The following is a 21,569-nucleotide window of genomic DNA, read 5'->3' as shown; positions in this document are numbered from 1 at the left end:
TCAGCTTAGGTTGATATACCAACTACGCCCTTATCTGGACAGAGATAGCCTAGCTATAGTTATCCATGCTCTGATAACCTCTCGCTTGGATTACTGCAATGCGTTATACGTGGGGCTGCCTTTGAAAACGGTCCGGAAGCTTCAGCTGGTACAAAATAGGGCAGCCCGTTTACTAACAGGGACTGGCTAACAAGATCACATTACGCCAGTCCTTTTCCAGCTTCATTGGCTGCCAGTCCAGGTCCGGGCCCAATTCAAAGTGCTGGTATTGACATTTAAAGCCCTAAACGGTTTGGGGCCAGGTTATCTGAAGGAACGCCTCCTCCCATATGTACTTACCTGGACCTTAAGATCATCTACAGGGGCCCTTCTCCGTGAGCCCCTGCCAAAGGAAGTGAGGCAGGTGGCTACTAGGAGGAGGGCTTTCTCCGCTGTGGCACCCCGGTTGTGGAACGAGCTCCCCAGAGAGGTCCGCCTGGCGCCTACACTGTACTGCTTTCGTTGCCAGCTGAAGACCTTTTTATTCACTCAGTATTTTAACACTTAATTTTAACTTAAATTTAAATTTTACTGTTTTAACTCTGTATTTTAATCTTATAATCAACTTTGCTGTGTGGTTTTATCCTGGTTGCGCTTTTTATACTGTATTTCGTAATTGTGTTTTTAACCTGTTGGATGTTTTTTGTGGTTTTAATTTTTGTGAACCGCCCAAAGAGCTTCGGCTATTGGGCGGTATAAAAATGTAATAAATAAATAAATAAATGCCATCTGGACCCAGGGATTTGTTTTTCAATGAGCTCTAGAACTCCGTCCCTTGTGCCCTTTGCCTCAGCTCTTCAGACACGCTCACTGGAAAAGCTGGATCCAGAATGGACATCTGCAACTTGCCACTGAAGTTCATGCGCACAAACACGACAAGAGGATGCTTTTCTTTTTCCTTTGCATTTTATCCAAAACTACATACACATCACAGGAATGCCCGAGGCTGGCACAGGAGCATCGCTGAACCCATGGGGGGCTGAGCAGAACAAGAGAAAAGTCTCTCTGGAGCAGAGTTCATGCTGAGAGGTCACTATTGTCGAACCTCTCCTGGTCGTACACCTCGGCCACGACCTTCCTGCCGGCAAACCAACGGCCGTTCAGCGCCTGGATGGCTTTGTGAGTCTCTGAGGCCATGGAGAACTCGACAAAGATCTTGACAATGATCTCGGCATCCTCCTCCTCGCCCTGCTTCTCTTGGTAGATGATGACTCTGTTGACAGCCCCGAACTTGCCACACTCCTCCGTCACTTCGCCTTCCAAGTCATCATCAATGTCCTTGGGGTCCACCATGTTCCGCAACACCATCACAGTCGACTGTGGGGAGAGCAGAGGGGCTCACAGCTCTGGGCCCACAAGGACTGGCAAACCCAGTCAACTGGAGGCCACTGGGAAGCCACCAGCGCCTGACGCCTCGCACGCGTGGCTTCCTTGCCCTCTCCCTCGCCACCGCCACCTCCAAAAAGAACAGGCGGCAAGGCTCCTCCACTCGCAACACTGCAGCCAGGGCCCATCCCTGGGGAGCAACCCTGAAGTCCGCTGGGCGAACCCATGGCCTCAACTCACCTCCTGCTTCCGGAGGAGCTTCTGCATCACCATGTGGCGGGCGCTGCTGCCAGAGATGCTCATGTGCTCCTGCTCACTGAGCATCTCCGGCCTCTCCGATTCCTGGAAAATCTCTTCCTCTTCCTTCTCTTTCTTGGCGTCCAGCAGGCCCAGTGTTGGGGGACTGGCCAAGATGGGGTTCACTACGCCCACTTGAGGAATGGTGACAGGAATGGGTGGGCGTGCAGGGGTCACACCTGTGGGGGAAACGGTTCAAGGCATGTGGTGGAGCCGGAGTAGGCAACATAGGAGTCGCGTATGCTCCAAGGCCCAACGCGTAAATCAAGAAGAGGGTGCCAAGCTCCATCAGAAGCATGGGGCAGGGACACGCACGCTCCCAGTCTCTCGTTCTCTACTTCTGCACAAGAGCAAAGGCCAGCTGAAAGAACGGCCTCACTCAGAAACGAAGAGCTACCCGAGCAGAGTACGAGGTCAGTCACACCCACGATGGCATCGTTTGTCCTGCTGGTCTTGAAACAGCCGGCCGACTGGCCAGGAAAAGAACCAAGGAAGGAGGGATGCAAAGGCTCAAGAGCAGCCCTGCCGGATCAGAGACCTGGTCCACCTCACTCACCAGGCTGGACTCCGTGAAACGCACAGGAAGGAAAGCCAACAGGCCACGGGCCCTACTCTGCAGGCGTAGACCAGCCTTGAACACGGGGGCTGAATTTAACTATCGCAGCTAAGAGCCGCAGAGAAGCCTTCTCCTAGGCCAATTTGACAAACCCCCGTTTAAAGGGAAGCAGTGAATCCCACAATTACGCATTGCAAGCAGTACTCTATTTTGTCTGTATTGTACACTTCTGATCACTTGCTCAAAAGGGATATTTTAGACCTGGAAAAGGTGCAGGAAAAAGCAACCAAAACGGTCAAGGAGATGGAACAACTCCCCTAAGAAGCAAGATTACAATGCTCTGGGCTGTTTAAGGTGAGAAAAACAAGGGAGTGAGGAGGAACATGAAAGACGGGTACAAAATGATGCACAATGTGGAGAAAATCGACGGGGAGAAACATTTCTTCCTCTCTCGTAATACCAGAACACAATGGGGGTCATCCTCTGAAGCTGAATAGTGGGAGTTTCAGGACAGATAAAAGGAAAGATTTCTTCACACTGCACGTAGCTGAGCAATGAAATTTGCTTCCACAAAGAATAGTGATAGCTGCCAAACTGGAGAGCTTTAAAACGGCATTTGACAAATTCATGGAAGATAAAAGCTATTTATTTCCCTTGCAGCAGCTGTGTTAGCCTGTTACCACAAGAACAGACTATCTCGTGGTCCCCCTTAAAAGCCCGGTGTGTTTTTTTACGGCTACTAGCTCTGGTTGACTGCCGTCAATGGCTATATGCTACCTCGAGTATTGAAGGCTGCCTACTTCTGAACACGCACAGGGGGGCATGCTTGCACTCTTGTCCTGCTGGGCTTCCCACTGGTGCATCTGGTGGGCCACTGTGGGAGTAGAGCGCTTGACGAGCTGGGCCCTTGGTCTGATCCAGCTGGGCTCCTCTTATGCTCTTAACCAACAGCCATCCAATCTTACTGGGTGACTTAGATTCAAGTACTGACAGAGAGTGAACAGCCTCCCTCAGCCCACTTGCTCTAGACCAGGGCAACATCCCTCACCTCTGGCTACGCTGCCAAGGCCTGATGGGCGTTGCAGTCAAGTCACATCCAGAGGGTGACATGTGCTCACGTTGGAGCTTCAGGAAGTACATGTGGGTCACAGGGGATCACAACTTTGGGAAGAGCTGAGATAAAAATATCCAAGAGGTGGAATGCCTAGTGCTCAGCAACCGACCTGCTCCAGGGGAGAGAATGTTTGGGAACACACAAAGGAAGGAAAGGGCAGCTTCTCCTGGGCTCACAAAGCCATGGCCACGGCCTCCCTCGAGCCATCCTTTGCAGAGCATCTGTAAGGCTGAAACTGTTCCATGTCTAAAAGGAGTCTTGTTGAGAAAGAATCAGCAAAGGGCTTCAGCAAATGGCAGGCCTGCCTCACCAACCTCTTAGAAGCATTGGAGAACACCAGCAAGCATGTAGAAGGCTTTCCCCAAAGATCCTCACCGAAGTCTGTTGAGGTGAGAAGTCAAGTCCTCTCAAAAGTTGAACTCCACTGTTCAAGGCAGGAGGCACAGTCGTGCTGGATCAGGCCACAGGCCCCTGTCGTCCGCCATCCTCTCTCCAGCAACAGCCAGCTCAATGCTGCTGGGAAGCCCACAAGCAGGCCGTGAGGGTGGGAGACCTCACCTCCCGCTGTGGCTGCTCCCCACCCCCAGGCAAGGCAGAGGCAGCCTCGGGCCAGCACCACTGGCAGCCATCAACAGAACCCAGGAATTGCTCTCAATTCCCTTCTGAAGCCAAGCCAAGCCAGCGGCAGCAGTGAGTTCCTTCCTCTTGCCTGTCCTGAATCTCCTGACAGTTTCACTGTAAGTTCCCAAACTCCAGGATGGGGAGAGGGAGAAAAACATCTCCCCACCACGGATCATTTTCTAAACCTCTACGATGTGCCTCTCTGCTTCCCCTCCCTTTCTTCCTTGAGCAGAAGCCTCAAACGACGTAACCTTTCCTTATAGGGAAAAATACGCATCGCTCTCTAAAACCAGTTGCCATTTTGTTGCCCATTCACCCAGTTTGGAGTGCGTGTTTCGGAGCTCTTTGGTTTCCATCGCCCTGAATAACGTGGGTTGTTAAGTACCTCAGTTTTAAAGAAGGCAGAATCTACTCACTTTTCGTAGGCCCAAATCATAAGCTGTTTATTGAAGAACAAGCAAAGAGATCTGAATAGGAAAATGAGAGCAGAACACAAGAACAGACTGAAGGCGGCACCTTTAGCCCCGATCCAATATAGAGAAGGCTTAAAACGTAGCCCTGCATTTTCCAATTACTATACTCCTATGTCATTCACAATTACAAGCAAGCAGGGAAGTCTCACAAAGCCTGGCTGTTGGTTTAACGCTCATGCTAGATGGCCGGGAGGAAGGGCAGCGAGGCGGCCAGTTTGCCGATATTCCTGAAGGTAAGCTCCAAAGCAGACTGTGAAGAGCTCCAAAAAGACCTCCCCAAACTGTGTAAGTGGTCAAGAAGCTGGCACGTGAGATCCATCTTAAGCGCAAAGTAACACATTTGAAACAGTAAATCTGACTTCATGCGCACTGCTGGAACCCTAATAAATAAACTGGCTGAGGTTAGCCAGGAAAGAAACCCTGGAGTAAGAAAGGGAGCCTGAGTGAGGGCGTGGACTTGTCGCTAAGGCAGCACGTCCCGAGGCAGGCAATCTCAAAAGGGGGCATCACAGAGCTCCAGGAAGCGCAGAAAGGAAGACGCAAAACAAGGAAGGGCTCGGAGCAGCTTTCTTGTGACGGAAGGCAGAACAGGTCTACACAGCACAGGGCTGAGGAGTGGTTTAGAAAATACTGACGGGGTGGAGAAAGCGGATGGGTAGACATCTTTCTCCCCCTCAAAGGAGAGCTCAACAAATTCCTGGAAACAGGATTTCTCGGAGTGCCAGGTGCTGGGGCAAAAATGCCGAGCCACCCTTGGCTCTGCGCCCCGCAGGGGAGATTTTCACAGGCCATGGCTGGAGAGAGGCCTGGACCAGACCTCTGGAAGGGCCGTTAGCCTGCAGGGAAGGCATGAGGCCATGCAGCCGGCCCTCCCGGACTCACCTGTGATTACACCTGGTGCTTGAGCTGCCATCACAGCCTGCGGCAGCGCTCCCAGAGGCTGCGCTAACGTCAGCGCCGGCGTGACCAGCCCCGGAGTGGCCAACGTACTCAGGACGGCAGCACTCGTCACACCTGCCACCGCTTCCTACAATGCAAAGAGTCAGCTGTACAATGTGCCCTCTGCCGAGGCAGCCTCTCAACCTTCCCTTTCCTAGCAGCCCCAGCGACTGGCCAGGCTGGAGTGCTGCAATAGACTCTTGGGGAGAGAGGGGCCCATTAGCTCCGGAGACCAGCGCTTCTCCCCAGCCCAGCCCAGCCCAGCCCAGCCCAAGCCTCCAGCACCAAATAACGTGGGAGGCTCCCTTGCCACCACCAGCACTAGAACGAAGATGGGTGCAGGAGGAAGTGGAAGTGCCAGCAGCCTGGGGGGAAAGGCAAAGGGCAGGCGGGGAAGCCCACGCCGTTGGGACCCACCACCTCCAGACACTCCCAAGAGCCTCGAGGTGTCTGCTCCTGGCAGAGGCCGCTCCCTCTGGCCTGGCCCTGGCCCTCCCTGTCAGGGCATTTCCCAGCTCTGCCTGCCTGCCTGCTGTCCTGCTGCTGCTGCCACCACCAGTTCTGCTCTGGCCGTTGCACCCGGGCAGAGACAGTGAGGGAGAGTCCAGCCCACTGCCAGCCCACAGGCTTTCTCCTGCCCACATCCAACCCCCACCAACCCCGCTGTGTCTAAACATTGCCAGGGAAGAGGAGGAGGAGACCACGGTGTAGGAATGGGGCGTGTGCACAAGAAAGGACATGTGAGGCGGCGGTCCTAGCCCTGCTCACAACCAGCATGCAGTCTGTGACAGGGGAGCCCTGAGGAAATCCACCCGATCTGGAGGGAGGGGGAGCTTCTCCTCCCCTACTCTATAGGGAAGGGTGGCCCGCTTGGCAGCCCCACTCCGCCCTCTGGCCCCTGTTCCTTACCTGGGCGGTAATCTTTGCCGTGGCAGCGGCAGCAGCTACTGCCGCTGCAGGGGGTAGGCCTCCTGGCGTGGCAGGAGTCAGAAGTGGCATGGGTGGAGTGACCGCTTTGCCCACGCGCAGGTACTGGCCCCCCAGGTCAAAGAGGTTCATGGAAGAGACGGCATCTTGCGAGGACTGCGCCTTCTCATACTCTGCAAAAACACAAGCCGGCAAGATGAGGGCGGCGGCGGCGGCACGAGGAGGCAAGACGACCCTTGCGGGACCAGGCCAAAGGTCTCTCTCGTCAGGCCTTCTGCTCGTAGCAGACAGATTGTCCATAGTTCTTAGCGATTCTGCTGAGCCGCTGACGTCAAAACGCTTCCGAGCCACACGCAGTGAAATGTAGGAGAACCGGCACAACCCCCCGTCCACCAGAGGCCCCAAGGGCAGGAGGCCCCGAGCAGGGCAGGAGCGCAGCAGCTCCTCCGCCTGCTGCTGCTTGGGAGACGCGGGAGGGAGACCGGCCGGCTACGCAGCACGACTGCTTACCAATGAACCCGTAGCCCTTGTGCTTGCCGGTCGTGGGGTCCCGGGCCAGCGTGCAGGACTTGATCTTCCCAAAGGCCTCGAAGACGCTCTTGATGTCATCGTCCGAAAGATCCTGGTGAACCGACGCCACGTAGATCCGGTTGAAGGCCCGGGCCTCCTCCGCCAGCTGGTCGATGATGGGCTGGGCCTGGCCAATGTTGCTGGGCCTCCCCACCTGCAAGCCGAGGTTCTTCCTTAAGGAGGCCAGGAGACGGCACATGTTGCCGCTCTGCCGCGAGGGCCACCACCTCCCCCACCCAATGGCCAGCTGGGAGCACAGGGGGAGGGGGAGCATTCCCCCATCTGAACACTTCCCTTCAGAGCATGCGCACAGCCTCTCGGTGTGGGCGGGGGGGGGGGGCAAGGCTCTGCGCATGCTCTGCAATTTTGCAGGGGCTCAGGAATCCTACGGAACATGGGCATGGGCCTCTGCTGCCCTATGAAAAAGGACGGGTGTCTAATAGTCCTGTTGTGCTCAGAGGGGCTAAAACCTCGGGCGTGCTCAAGAAAATACCCAGCTGCGTGAGCTTCCGGCCCTGCAGAGATCCCTCCCTCCCTCCCTCCTTACGGGAAGCCAAACCTAGCTGGGTGGGCGGGCGAGAGCCACGTGAGGGGGCGGCATGGAGCCTTCCTGGGCGCAGAGCTGCCCACAACGCACCTTGATATTGCGCCCGCCTAGCATGACCGAGTTCATCTGTTCCAGGGCCAGCTGAGCAGCTTCAGGCACCTCGTATTCCACGAAAGCAAAGCCCTGAGGGGGAGAGAGGGAGTGCGTGACGCAGCCACCAGGGCAGGCCAGGCCTCCCCGCCCCACCTGACCCTGGAGCCCACCCCACACCAACCTTATGCTTCATGGTCACAGAGTCCCAGGACATGTCAATGCTCTTGATAGGGCCAAAGGGGGCAAAGGCCTGCCGGATCGTGTCCTCTCCCAGCTCGTAGTAAATGGAACCCACGTAGACCCGGCACATGATGGCCAGGGCCCGCTGCCGCTGGGCTGCCATCTGTATCGGAGAGAAGGTCTGGCTGGTCAGCTTGAGGGGCAGGTAGGGGCGATGACAGCTCTCCCCCACCCCAGGCCAGCCCACCCATGGGGGGAGCAGCAGGCGGCTCCAGAGGGGCCAGTGGAAGCTCTCTCAGGAAAGGCCAGCTGGCCCGGGCAGCCTCACTCCTGCAAGCGGAAACAACCCACAGCCTGCAACGCCGTCCTACTGCAGGCAAAAAGGGCCCCGGCCCCACCCCCACCCCCACCCCCACGGGGCAGCGAGAGATCCGACTTTGGGCACCTCACTTCCGCCTTCACTGGGCAGACCCCCCTCCCCCTCCCCCTCCCCCAGGACACGGCCTCTCTGTCTCAGCCGCCCCTTCAAAGAAAACGCCTTCTGCCAAACCCTGCGGTGATTGGAAGGACGCGCCGGCCCCTGGCCCAAGCACGGCCAGCGGCAACGACGCCCCGCCCCCGCCGGAAAAAACGAGTGCTGCCGTGGCAGGCGCCTAAGCCACGGGCCTCAGCCAAACCCCAGCTGCTCTGCCAGCCAGGGATGCCATCCTCCAGCCAGCTCCCAGCCTGCTTGGGCAGCCGGGGCTGCTGTGGAGACCTGGGCCGACAGCAGAACCCACCCAGGGAGCGCCAGCAGAAACAGCTGCTCTTGGGGGGAGGAGGGGGGCGGGACTCCCACCGGTCCTCAAGGGCCAAACGCAAGTGGCTCGGGCCCCTCACTGGCTGCCCATCGCCCACAGGAGTGGCGAGGCCTCGGGCAATGCGGGGGGGGGGGGAGGAACCCAAGCGGGCCTCCTGACTGCTCTAGGATGCAGGAAGCCAGAAGCAGCCACGGCCCGAGGGACTCCTTGCCCACTGCTGGTGGGCCTTGCCGCTGCTCTTTGGGAGTGCCCAGCCGGGCTGCTGTTTGTCAGCATCTCAGGCTGGGGGCCAGGTGGCTGCAAGCCCCACCTGCCCTCCCCCAAAGCGGCCTGGGTGCTGAGGAGGCCAGCCAGCGGGCCCTCGGGGGTGGGGCTCCGGGCCACTCCTGCTGCCGCACACCAAGAAAACCAGAGGCAGGGGGACGACTTGAGGACCTCTCCGCCCTCCCCAGCGTTCAGGAGCCAGCAGAGCCAAGAGTTAGGGAGAGAGGCAGCATGCACTCGCAAGGGAAGCACATGGGGGCGAGGAGAGCCCAGCCCACCCCCGGACTCCATCAGGGCTGTCCGCACCCCGCCCACGGCAAGCACGCAGCACCAAGCGGCCACCAGAGCCGGGAGGAAAGCGTCTGGCTGCTCCTAGGATGAGGTGCGCAGCAAGGCTGCCCATCGGCTGCCCACCCCCACGAAGCCCAGGAGAGGAGAGCAGTCAGCACCTGCTGCCTATTACAGAGGGGACCTGCCCTAGAGCCAGCCAGCCAGCCAGCCAGCCAGCCAGCCAGCGTGCTCGCCTGCTTCCACGAGCCAGCCCCTGGAGGGCTCAGCTGGACGCCCACCTGCTTGCCCACCACACAGCAGTAACGGGGCACCTCTGCCAGCTCCACAACGCCGCCGTAAAAGCCGGCGGCGTTCTGGCTCCCTGGACAGAGCCCAGTGCAAGGCTCCAGTGCCCACTAGAACTCAGACAGCACTGCTCTTGGGGGGGGGGGCTTCCTCAGGGGGAGGATTTGGGCTGCATCGGGGGGGGGAGGAGTTTCAGGGACAACTCTGGCCTGGGCTTGGGCCCCGTCAGCCAGTGCCCAGGGCCCCAGGCCCAGCGAGGCAGAGGCCTTGCAGCCACCGCCTCTCTCCAACAGGCCACGTTTCCCTAGCGCTCTTCGGGGAGGGTCCTCCCACTTGCCTAGGGGTACCTGCCACGCCACAACGCCCAGCTACCGGGCCTCGGCTGTCCCTCGCTGGCCCACTGGCAAGTTACCTTGGCAGTTACTTTTAGGTCAGGACCTCAGCGCCCCTAGACAGGCGGCTCTCCCAGCTGCTTGCGCCTAACGCTCGCTCACTCTCACGCTTCCTCTCTGCCCAATGCCTCCTCCACGGGCCCCGGCTGCCCCCAGCCCAAGGTCTTCCACTGGGGAGCTTACACTTGGCCTTGGTTGGCGGGGCATGTCCAGAGCAGGCAGGTATGTGGAGGGAGAGGGAGGCAGGGAGGGAGGGAGGGAGCCACAGCTAAGTCCTCCCCCACGCTAGGCCCTGACTAAGACCAAGTGCCCCAGAAGAAGTGAATGTGTCTATTGACCGATTGTAAAGGTGAGAGAGGATCTCCAAAGCCCATTGTCACTGCTGCCATCTGAAAGACAGTAAAGACAGAGTTCAGTCTGTGGGAGCTGAGCATACGACGGCTTTTCGTCAAAACTCAAGTGGAAGAGGCCTCTCCTTCTTTCCTTCCTTCCTTCCTTCCTTGCCTGCCTGCTGCCTCCTCCTCCTCCTCCTTGCTGCACAGCCCCTGCCTGCCCCAGGGAGCAAGGGGGGAGGGTCAGGACAGGAGGGACGCTTCTTCAACCCTCAGCAGAAAACTAACTGCAGGGCGGCCCCGCCCCACCCCACATGGCCTGGGCTGCCCAAACTGCTTTGCACCAGCCCTCCCATCCCACCCACCACCCACCCCAGTTCATGACTCCTGAGCAAGGAGGGCTTTGTCAGCCGCTAAGAGCCCCTGCTGTATTGGGGAAGGGGCCGAAGGTCAGTGCTAAGAGCCCCTGCTGGACATGCAGAAGGTCCCGTGCTCCATCTCCAGGTGCCCGGGGGGTGGGGGGCTGGGGACTGGGAAAGAACTCTGCCTGAAGCCCTGGAGAGCTACGGCCGCCAGTCACTGTCAACAATACGGGGCTAGAGGGACTAAGGGTCTGGCAGCTTCCAACATCCCTAAGACAACCACCACTCGCTAGCCCTGCCAGTGCAAAGGTAGGACCCCCGGCAACCCCAGACACGCCACGCTGGGCAGGCCAGCCGCAGGACCCCCAGGAGGGAGCTCGGTGCGCTCCCCCACTCGCTCCCGCTCTGTCTGTCGCTCCCCCTCTTCAGGCAGCTACGCTTCCCCTCCCCAGACAGCGAGTGCAAGCACGCCTGTGGGCCTGGGATCTCGCAGGGCGGGCCGAATGCAACACACTTCAATTTCACAGCGGAAACAGAAGCGAAAGTACCTGGCTCCAGGCAGATCTCAGGGCTGTGCAGTGGCTCTAAGTGCATAAAGGGCTCCACCTTTGCGGGGAGGGAGAGTCAGAGCAGGGCCTTCCCTGCGGGGGGAGGGGCTCACCTGAAGGTTGGTGAGCTGCTGCTGTTGGTGGGCAATGGTCTGCTTCACCAAGACGCTCTTGATGCTCTGCTCCATCGCATACTTCTTGGCCTGAGGGGCGGGGAAATGGGGAGGGAAGGAAAACACCCAGGGTCACACAACAGGCAGGCACAGAGGCGGGCCGGGCCAAGAGCACGAAGCGGAGGAGCCACGCTGGGTCAGGCCAAAGGCCTACCCAGCCCAACGTTCTGTTCCCACGGGAGCCAGCCACTGGCAGCCCCGCAAGCAGGGGCACGAGGGCAAATTGAGCACCCGCCTGCTCATGTTCCCGGCAACTGGCATAGTGCCTCTGATCCTGGAGAGAATCTTTAGCCATCAGGACCAGTAGCCACTGATGGCCTTCTACATTTGCTAGGGCTGTGGGATTGGAGAACCGGAACTCAGGAACTGCCTCCTGTACAGGGAGTTCACCAAACGACCGGCAGCCTTGCCTTGCCCTCTTCATCCTGGCCAGCCCCAGTGGCCCAAACAGCCATGGCCTAGCTTCCCTGCTGAGCTTGGCTGATGGCTTGCCGGTCCCTGTCTCAGAACCTCGAGTTTCTTCGCCTTTGCAGGGGGCTGCAGCTGCCACCGCCGAGGGCAGCTGCTCATCCAAAGGGCCTTGAAGCCATCCTGGGAGAAGGGCAGCAGGCATTCCCCCGCCCCCTGACATGCGGTTTTGTACCCAAAAGGCGCCCCCCATAGGCACATTTCACTCTGGGGATCATCTGTCACAGACAGCAGATCGGTAGTGTAGCGGCTAGAGCCTCAGACATGGACCAGTGTTCAAAATCCTGCCAGCCCAGGAGCTTGCCCGGTGGCCATGGGCAAATCTCTCACCTTAACAGCCCACATTGCAGCCTGAGTTCTTGTCACCATCCTCCTTTTGCATGGCCACTAATGCCCTGCCAGAGCTATGACCTCCTCCACCTCTCTGACGCACCGGGCTTGGGAGGGGGGAAGGAGCACGCCGGCCCGGGAGCCCCGGCCCAACCACTCACCTTCTGAAGAGCCTCCTGCTGCTCCGGGGTGAGAGGAGGCAGCCCCAGCTTGGCTGCAGTGCTCTGCCCATTTTCCACCTTGACGGTCTCTGTGCCCTGCAACGAAAGAGATATGCATAAAGGGCTGCCTGGCCCAGGCACAGCCACACAGAGTCCGCAGCACTTCGAAGGTCAGGGCATTAATCTGATAGCCTTCTGTCTAGCACCTGCTTGGGAGAACCCAGCTGCCTTCTTCTTCCCCATCCCAGAATACAGCCACGTGGTCACCGACGTGTTGCCGTTGCATCCCTGAATCCGAGCAGGGGAGCCCCTGACGCACACCCCTCCAGAAACACCTGCTAACCCTCCTGAAGAGCAACCCCCCCCCTTCAAGCTGTACACACATCCCATATCACGACAGAAGCAGGAAGGGGAAAGGACCACAGAAGCTCAGCTCCACATGCTAAAGCCAGCCAGCTAGCCTCCCTCCTTGAGATGTTGTGCCAACTGCCATGCCCAAGAGGCCTTACATAAGAAGAGGCACGTTGGACCAGACCGCGAGTCCATTTAGTGCAGCACACAGTGGCCACCTGGAAACCCTCAAGCCGGACATCAGTGCAACACACAGCACTGTCCCACCCAAGTTCTCCAGCAGCAACAGCAGCCGTGCGTAGCCACGCTGCCTCTGAGACTAGGCGTAGCCTATCGCCATCGGGACTAGCAGCCCTGGATAGCCTCCTCCTCCTCCTCCTCCTCCTCCTCCATTCCCTTTTAAAGCTGTTCATGTTGGCTGCCATCACGACATCTGGTGGACGTGAATTCCACAGTTTAACTATGCACTGGATGATAAAATTTCCTTTTATCTGTTTTAAAAAAGCAGCCGTATTAGTCTGTGTTATGAAAACAATAAAGAGTCTGTGGAACCTTAAAGACCATCGGTGTTTTAATATTAAGGCATGAGCACTCGTGGGCTAAACCCTCTTCACCAGATGCAGGAATGGAGAGAAACAAGATCGAAAAGTCAGTTATAGGCAGATAAAAAACAATATTTCCATCTCAATTTTTTTAAAAAAGACATCTGCAAAGTTATAGTAAACTACTAGATGGGACTTGGACTTTATCTATCTATCTATTTATTTATTTATTTACATTTATATACCGCCCCACAGCCGAAGCTTTCTGGGCAGTTTACAACAATTAAAAATAGTAAACATTAAAAGTATACAAAAATTTAAAAAACATAAAAACAGTATAAAAACAACAGTAACCCTACAGACCATATTGACTCTACCATTCAGACAATCAGTTCCAGCCAAGTACCAATGAATGTCAGCTTGGAGGTCTCACGCTGAATTTGGTTTCTAAAGTTTTACATAGGCCAAACTGGGCAGTCCTTATGCAGGAGAATAAACGGGCACAAATTTGACATAACAAAAGGTGATATTGAAAAACCTGTGGAGCATTTCAACCTTCCCGGTCATTTGGTAACAGACCTCAAAGAGGCAGTCTTGCAACAACAAAACCGTTATCCATCCCTTCATCTGCCGAAGTGGGTTTAGCCCACAAAAGCACATGCCTTAACCATAAAAGAGGTAGCCTTTAAAGTGTCACAGAGTCTTTTCATTGCTTTTATTTGTACTGACTCTCCCCACAATAAGGTTCATGGGATGTTCCGGGGTTCTAGTATTATGAGAGAGAGAGAGAGGTCTCCCTATCCACTTTTTTAAGCTAAATGCAGCAAACAGAACTGTACACAGTATTCTAAGAGTGGTCACGCCATAGATTTGTATAAGGGCATTATGTTACTGGCAGTTTATTCTCATTTCCTTTCCTAATGATGCTTAACATGGTGTTTGCCTTTTTCACAGCAGCTGCACACTAGGTCAACGCTTTCACTGAGCTCTCCACCACAACTCTAAGATCTCTTTCTTGGTCAGTCACTGCAAGCTCAGATCCCATCAGTTTATACTTGAAGTTGCAATTTTTTGGTCCAATGTGCATCACTTTACATCTGCTTACATTGAATCACATTTGCCAGCCAGGCAGGGAAATTATCAGCCAGGCACCCATCAGGACAGCAAGGAAGTCTTCAGTGCAAAAATATTTCACTTCCAGTTACCAGGTGCACACAGAGGTTTGAAAACCACCCAGGAGAGAGACACTCAAAGCGTTACATTCCACTCAAGTGAACGGACCCCTCAAGAGCAGATCTTTGAGGTGTACCATCTTAATGGTGGAAGACTTCTCAAACCTGAGATATCCTTTCCAAAGGAACTTTCTCGTACAGGCACACACACACAACGGGAGCCTCAGCAGCTGCATAAACTGCCCACCTGTATGCTCTGGTGCAGCTGGAGAGGGAGGCCTGGCAATGATTCATTCACCTGTCCCTCTGAGCCCGAGAGGCAAAAATGGCCAGTCCTCCAGCTAGTCTACTCCGTTTGACCCGCTGGGCAGCACAAAATGCAACCATGAATACTTTGCTTTAAAGCCAGATTTGGGAGGGAAAGGGGGAAACAAGGTAGGCAGAGCGGATAAGGAGCCAGACCAACCAACATTGTTTCCACCGGGTATTAGTAGCTCTGCAGGGTCTTTCCCAGCCCCACTCCCAGGAGATGCCAGTGACTGAACCAGGGTCTTTTGCATGTCAAGCCATCAATGGCTCTGCCTTCCAGTCTAGGCTCTGACGTTAGGCTGAGCTTGAGGGGTTCAGGAAGCAGTTTGCTTCCTGAGGACCAGAGGAGACCTCACCCATCTCCCACCTGGCAACGGATGCCCCGCATCCCATGAGGAATGCCCCACCACTTGAAAGGGTGCAGGGAGAGCAGCCCATGAGGAAGGAATGCCCCACAGCCCCTCCCAAGCAAGCAAGCAGGGAGGCGGGAGGGTGGAGACCGTTCTCCACCCCACCCCCTCTGATCTACGGGCACAACCGCCAGCCAAGGCGCTCCTCCGATTAGAAGACATGACGGCCGCTGGCAAAGCATCTTTTATGGCTTTAAATGTTGTATGTTGGTTTTTCATGTTCACTCTTTTAACCTTTATAAAGCGCCCGGGGAGCTTCGGCTACGGGGCGGTATATAAATGTAATAAATCACCATCTAGTACAGCAGCCATCCAACGGGAGCCGGTACCGCCTCGTGGCGAGCAGCCTCCATTCATTCTGCCTAACGCTGCCCGGCGTTTGTTACTACTTGCGGGGCTTCCAGGGGAGGGACGGAGCGCTCCAGCCCGTCCTCTGGCGGCCCGCGGGGCTTCGAGGCCAGCAGGAGGCGGCGGCGGCGGAAGGGCGCTTTGCCTGCCTGCCTGCTGCCTGCCTGCCGTCCGGCGTAGAAACCAAGCGGGCGGCCGAGGCCCGTCAGCCCCCTCCAGCCGCCCCCTGGGCTCTCACGCAAAGAGAAACCTCCAGGCGGGCGGGAGGGCCCGGCACGTGGAGAGGCCGCCAGCGACGGGGCTTTGCAGGCGGAGCCGGCCCGGGGAGGGGGCGCCGTGCCCCCCCCCCGCACGTGCCTCCGAGCGCGGCATGAGGAGAGCGCGCGCCCCACCGGGGCCGAGTACGCATGCGCACCGAGGGCTCGCGCCGCCCCCCACCCCCCCGCGAGTGTTCGCGCGCGATCGCCGCCCCGAAAGAGTGCCGAGGCGGGGGACTACACGCCCCGTCGGCCGCGGCGGCACTCGACGGAGGCGGCGGGCGAGAACGACGCGCGCGGCCCGCTGGGAAGTGTGGTCCTGCCGCCCTGACTGGCGAGGCGCCTCCTCCCGCGCCGCCGAGACCCCCAACTGCGGCCCAGAGGCCGCGGCGACCCGGCCCGCGGGCCGCGAGGGGACGACGAGACACTCCGCCGGGCTCCGGTCCGCCTCTCCCCTCCTCTTCCGTTCGCGACGGAGGGAACAGCTCACCAGAGAGAGCGTCGCCGTCGCCGCCGCCGCCATCTTCGCCGTCTCCTCCTTCCCCGGGAGCAGGGATCTCGCGAGAACTGGGCAGCACGCGGGGGGGGGGCGCCAGCCAGTTCTCGCAAGGGACGCACCAGAGAGTGCGAAGGCCTAGAGCAGCCCCCGGCGCCGTGCGGCCAGCCGGCTTCCGGTTCAACCCATCAGGCAATAGGACAGGAGAGGCCAAACGGAAGCGGGGAAGGCCCCGTCCCCGGGCGAGGCGGCTGTCAGTCTCCGGCCGGGGCCGCGCTCTCGCGGTCTCTGCGACGGCGTCTCGCCCCAGGGGTGGCGGGAACTGGCGCGGCGGCCGGGCAACGGCTGCAGCTCGCGCCCCGCCCGTCGCCGGCGCCGGCCAGCCCGCCTCAGCCACGGCAGGACGCCGCGGGCGCCTCCCCGCCCCCGGGGCCCTGCGCCGCGCAGCCCCCTCTGCCCGCCCGGGGTGGGCGCCCGCGGGACGCCTCCCTCCCTGCCTGCCTGCCTCCTCCCCGCCCGCCAAGCACGGCCGAGTCCGGGGCCCAACCCAGCCTGGCCCCGGGCAAGGCAGCGGCGCGGGCCTGGGTGTAGCCGCCGCCGCCTCTTCCCCTCACTCCCTTCCCGGCCGCGGACGCGCCTCAGAGCCGCCCGCCGGCCCGCCCGCGCTGCGCCTTGCAGGAGCAGACCCCGTAGTCGCGCTTGCTGGTGCCCCCAGGACCGACCCTGCCGGCGGCCGCCCTTCCCGGGGCAGGAGGCGGCAGCGGCGGCGGCGCCTTCGGGGGCTCAGGCGGAGGGGAGGACGTGGTAAGAGGGGCAGGAAGAACCCAGTTAATCCTGCTCGATCTCTGGGCGGCTTTGGATGCCCTCGACCACGGTTTCCTCCTGGGTCGACTCCGTGGGATCGTGGGCCTCGGAGGCGCTGTGTTGCGGTGGTTCCGGGCCCACCTACGGGGTCGTTTCCAGAGAGGAGCATTGGGTGACCGGTCCTCGGCCTCTTGGCAATGGAGCCATGGAGTGCCGCAGGGCACCATCTTGTCCCCAATGTTATTTAACATCTATATGAAGCCGTTGGGAGCGGTCATTAGGGGATTTGGAGCTAAATGCCGTCACTACGCTGATGATACACAGCTCTATCTCCCTATGACAACTGAATCAGGTGAGGCTGTGCAGGTCCTGGACCAGTCAGTGCCTAGACTCAGTAATGGGCTGGATGAGGGCCAATAAACTGAGGCTGAATCCTGGCAGGACGGAAGCCCTGTGGGTGAGTGGTGCCCGAGTCCGGGAGACAGGCTCATGGCCTGCTCTGGATGGGGTTGCACTGCATGTAACTCCTCTGCTGAGGGAACTGCACTGGCTGCCTGGCATTCTGGAGGTGACAGACTTGACCTTGGGGGAGCCAGGGGTGGCGACAGCCGACAGAAAGCTCTAGCGTGGGCTGGTCCATGGAGTCACGAAGAGTCGGAAGCGACTGAACGAATAAACAACAACTCTTGTGTACAAAGCCCTAAACAACTTATTTATTTAGAGTATTTATATACCGCTCCCCATTGAAAAATTTCAGAGCAGTGTACAAGGTAAAATAAAAATAAAAACAATAAAACAGTTAAAACAAAATTTAAAAGAAGCAGAAACAGAAATCCAAGGCTGCATATTAAGGAAAGGTTTCTTGGAATAAAGATATTTTCAGGAGGCGCCGAAAAGAGTACAAGGTTGGAGCCTGTCTGACCTCCAGAGGCAGGGAGTTCCACAGGAGGGGCGCCACCACGCTGAAGGCTCTTCCCCTGGTGGATTCCAATCGGAGGATGGATCTAGGTGGGACCACCAGGAGCAGGCCCTCGGATGACCTCAGTGACCGGGCAGGTTGGTAAGGGAGAAGGCAGAGCTCTCTCAGGTCTCCTGGTCCCAAGTTGTTTAGGGCTTTGTACACAAGTACAAGAACCTTAAACCTGGTCCGGTAGCGAATAGGCAGCCAATGCAGTTCCCTCAGCAGAGGAGTTACATGCTGGAAAGGGGCAGCTCCAGACAACAGCCGAGTTGCAGCATTCTGCACTAGCTCCAGCTTCCAGAGCAGCTTCAAGGGCAGCCCCACATAGAGCGTGTTACAGTAATCCAATCTTGAGGTTACCAACGCCTGTACCACTGTGGCCAAGCTATCCCTGTCCAGGAGAGGCTGTAGTTGGCAAACCAACCAAAGATGGTAAAAGGCACTCCGAGCCGTGGCGGCTACTTGAGCCTCCAACGACAGAAATGGGTCTAAGAGTACCCCCAAACTACGAACCTGTTCTTTCGGAGGCAGAGCAACCCCATCCAGAACAGGCAATGAGCCTGTCTCCCGGACTCGGGAACCACTCACCCACAGGGCTTCCATCTTGCCAGGATTCAGTCTCAGTTTATTGGCCCTCATCCAGCCCATTACTGAGTCTAGGCACTGGTCCAGGACCTGCACAGCCTCACCTGATTCAGTTGTCACAGGGAGATAGAGCTGCGTATCATCAGCGTAGTGATGGCATTTAGCTCCAAATCCCCTAATGACCGCTCCCAACGGCTTCATATAGATGTTAAATAACATTGGGGACAAGATGGTGCCCTGCGGCACTCCATGGCTCCATTGCCAAGAGGCCGAGGACTGGTCACCCAATGCTACTCTGTGAAAACGACCCCATAGGTAGGACTAGAACCACTGTAACACAGTGCCTCCGATGCCCATCCCACAGAGTCGATCCAGGAGGAAACTACGGTCGATGGTATCAAAAGCCGCCAAGAGATCAAGCAGGATTAACTTGGGACCAGGATACCTGAGAGAGCGCCTTCTCCCTTACCAACCTGCCCGGTCACTGAGGTCATCTGAGGGCCTGCTCCTGGTGGTTCCACCTAGATCCATCCTCCGATTGGAATCCACCAGGGGAAGAGCCTTCAGCATGGTGGCGACCCTCCCGTGGAATTCCCTGCCTCTGGAGGTCAGGCAGGCACCAACCTTGTACTCTTTTCAGCGCCTCCTGAAAACATCTTTATTCCAAGAAGACTTTCCTTAATATGCAGCCTTGGATTCCTGTTTTTGCTTCTTTTAAATTTTGTTTTAACTGGTTTATTCTGTTTTTATTTTCATTTTATCTTGTACACTGCTCCGAAATTTTTCAATGGGGAGCAGTATATAAATATTCTAAATTAATAAAAAAAAAAATAAAACCCTGGAGCCTTGTGAAGAGAGAACCGGGGGTGGGGGGACAGCTCGGCCGGGTGAAGGCCCCTGCTCTGGGCCCCCATGGTGGAATTTATTATCGTTATTGTTTATTTATTTATTACATTTCTATGCCGCCCCCATAGCCGAAGCTCTCTGGGTGGTTTACAAAAGATTAAAACATTAAAAACGACATAAAAACTTCCAGAACATTTGAGAACTACAAGTTCAATCGCAGCTTTTAAAGCTCAGCTAAAAACTTTTCTTTTTTCTAAAGCTTTTAAAACTTGATTTTGTTCTACTTTTATACTGTTAGTTTTACTCTCCCCTGTGCCTGTTTGGTGCATTCTCTTCCCCTCCTTATTGTTTTATCATAGTTTTATTAGAATGTAAGCCTATGCGGCAGGGTTTTGCTATTTTATTATTTTACTCTGTACAGCACCATGTACACTGATGGTGCTATATATATAAATAAATAAATAAATAATTATAATAATAATAATAAAACCATACAAAACACACAACAGACAAGATACATCTAAAAACAACTTTTGAGCTCTCAGTCAAACCTAAAGAACAGGTCTGGGATCGATTAAAACTCAAATCACGTGCTGTGAAATGCTTGGAGAAAGAGAAAAGCCTTGACCAGGTGTTGAAAAGGGGCCTCGTGGGGTGTGCTCATTCCAAACTGGGGGGCACCACCGAGAAGGCCCTCTCCCTCCTTGCCGTCTTCAAAGCCTCCCTCGAAGTAGGCACCCAGAGGAGGGCCTTCGATGTTGAGCATAGTGTACAGGTAGGTTCATAGAATCTTGTAGGCCCCTTCCAACTCTGCTAGCAGAGTTGGAAGGGGCCTACAAGGCCATCGAGTCCAACCCCCTGCTCGATGCAGGAATCCACCCTAAAGCATCCCTGACAGATGCTTGTCCAGGTGCCTCTTGAAGGCCTCTAGAGTGGGAGAGCCCACAACCTCCCTAGGTAACTGGTTCCATTGTCGTACTGCTCTAACAGGAAGTTTTTCCTGATGTCCAGCTGGAATCTGGCTTCCTTTAACTTGAGCCCGTTATTCCGTGTCCTGCACTCTGGGAGGATCGAGAAGAGATCCTGGACCTCCTCTGTGTGACAACCTTTGAAGTATTTGAAGAGTGCTATCATGTCTCCCCTCAATCTTTTCTCCAGGCTAAACCCGCCCAGTTCTTTCAGTCTCTCTTCATAGGGCTTTGTTTCCAGACCCCTGATCATCCTGGTTGCCCTCCTCTGGACACACTCCAGCTTGTCTGCGTCCTTGAATTGTGGAGCCCAGAACTGGACGCAATACTCTAGATGAGGCCTAACCAGGGCTGAATAGAGAGGAACCAGTACCTCACGTGATTTGGAAGCTATACTTCTATTAATGCAGCCCAAAATAGCATTTACCTTTCTTGCAGCCATATCGCACTGTGGGCTCCTATTCAGCTTGTGATCTACAACAATTCCAAGATCCTTCTTGTTTTTAGTATTGCTGAGCCAAGTATTCCCCATCTTGTAACTGCATTTGGTTTCTATTTCGTAGATGTAGAACTTGGCACTTATCCCTATTAAATTTCATTCTGTTGTTTGTGTCAGGAGAGGCATTCTGTCAGGTGTTGCAGTTCCGAGCCAGGTAGCAACCAGCACCTTGAATTGGGCTCAGAAACACATGCAGCCTGTGCAAGCGTGTCAGAGTCGGTCTTCTATATTTGAACCTCCTGGTCCCCATTATCAATCTGGCCGCTGCATTTTGCCCAAGCTGCAGCTTCTGAACTGTTCCACGTAGATTGCATTGCAGAAATCTAACTTGGAGGTTATCAGCACATAGACAATTGAAGCCAGGTTATCCCTGTCCAACTTCTACAAGAGAGCTTGCTAGCTTGTTCACCTGAACCGTAATGCCTGTTCCCTCTGAACAGTTCATGCGAAACAGGGCCTGAACTTTTTGAGAGCCAGTGGGCTGAGCTTGTCTTGCTACTGGGGGTGCCCCTATTGCACGGGAATCCTTCAGCCATTTGTTACTGCCCCCGCAGCTCTTGATTAATTTAGCTGGCTCAAGCCATTTACCTTACAAAGACCCTGTTCAGATGACATGCTAAGCCACACTGGTTAAGCATTTGGAGCCAAACATTATGGTTAAGCATGTCATGTGAACCATTCCTAGCTATGGTGGCTACATAACCACAGTTTAAACACGCTCACTAACAATTCACTGCAAAAGGATTAGCAGCTTAACTATGGCTTAGCGTGTTGTCTGAACACACTAAAGTTATCTCCCTCTTCATTCCAAGTGAGGTCAAGCCAACTGTGGGCAGGAGCAACAGGTTCACATAGAATCATAGTAGAGTTGGAAGGAGCCTATAAGGCCGAGTCCAACCGCCTGCTCAATGACATTAAAGCATCCCTGATAGA

At 56.2% G+C, this 21,569-nt stretch overlaps 1 protein-coding gene across 2 annotated transcripts; it reads right to left on the bottom strand.

The window, feature by feature from the left end:
- Positions 1-926: 926 nt before the first annotated feature.
- On the bottom strand, positions 927-16,062 carry PUF60 (poly(U) binding splicing factor 60). 2 transcript variants are annotated; one of them, XM_063131277.1, is made up of 11 exons: positions 15,968-16,062; positions 12,089-12,184; positions 11,070-11,159; positions 10,053-10,103; positions 7,684-7,845; positions 7,500-7,592; positions 6,803-7,016; positions 6,275-6,465; positions 5,309-5,453; positions 1,606-1,841; positions 927-1,356 (listed from the first exon to the last, which is right to left on the bottom strand). In XM_063131277.1, the coding sequence occupies exons 1-11, from the start codon at positions 15,998-16,000 to the stop codon at positions 1,057-1,059; spliced, it is 1,611 nt and encodes a 536-aa protein (XP_062987347.1). In that variant the 5' UTR covers positions 16,001-16,062; the 3' UTR covers positions 927-1,056. The 2 variants fall into 2 exon arrangements, with proteins under 2 accessions (XP_062987347.1, XP_062987348.1); XM_063131278.1 differs by lacking the exon at positions 10,053-10,103.
- Positions 16,063-21,569: the final 5,507 nt, after the last annotated feature.

Source organism: Elgaria multicarinata, chromosome 7, assembly GCF_023053635.1.
Source record: "Elgaria multicarinata webbii isolate HBS135686 ecotype San Diego chromosome 7, rElgMul1.1.pri, whole genome shotgun sequence".
NCBI classification, from domain to species: Eukaryota; Metazoa; Chordata; class Lepidosauria; order Squamata; family Anguidae; genus Elgaria; species Elgaria multicarinata.
The sequence above is the reverse complement of the archived record's forward strand: the minus strand, read 5'-3'. Positions and strand labels throughout refer to the sequence as shown.

Excerpts from the sequence above, each read along its gene's own strand:
- PUF60 (XM_063131277.1), bottom strand. The coding sequence starts at position 16,000 with ATGGCGGCGGCGGCGACGGCGACGCTCTCTCTG. Across the intron at positions 12,185-15,967 it reads CGACGGCGACGCTCTCTCTG|GGCACAGAGACCGTCAAGGT; the intron begins GTGAGCTGTTCC and ends CTTTCGTTGCAG. Across the intron at positions 1,842-5,308 it reads AGCACCAGGTGTAATCACAG|GTGTGACCCCTGCACGCCCA; the intron begins GTGAGTCCGGGA and ends TTTCCCCCACAG.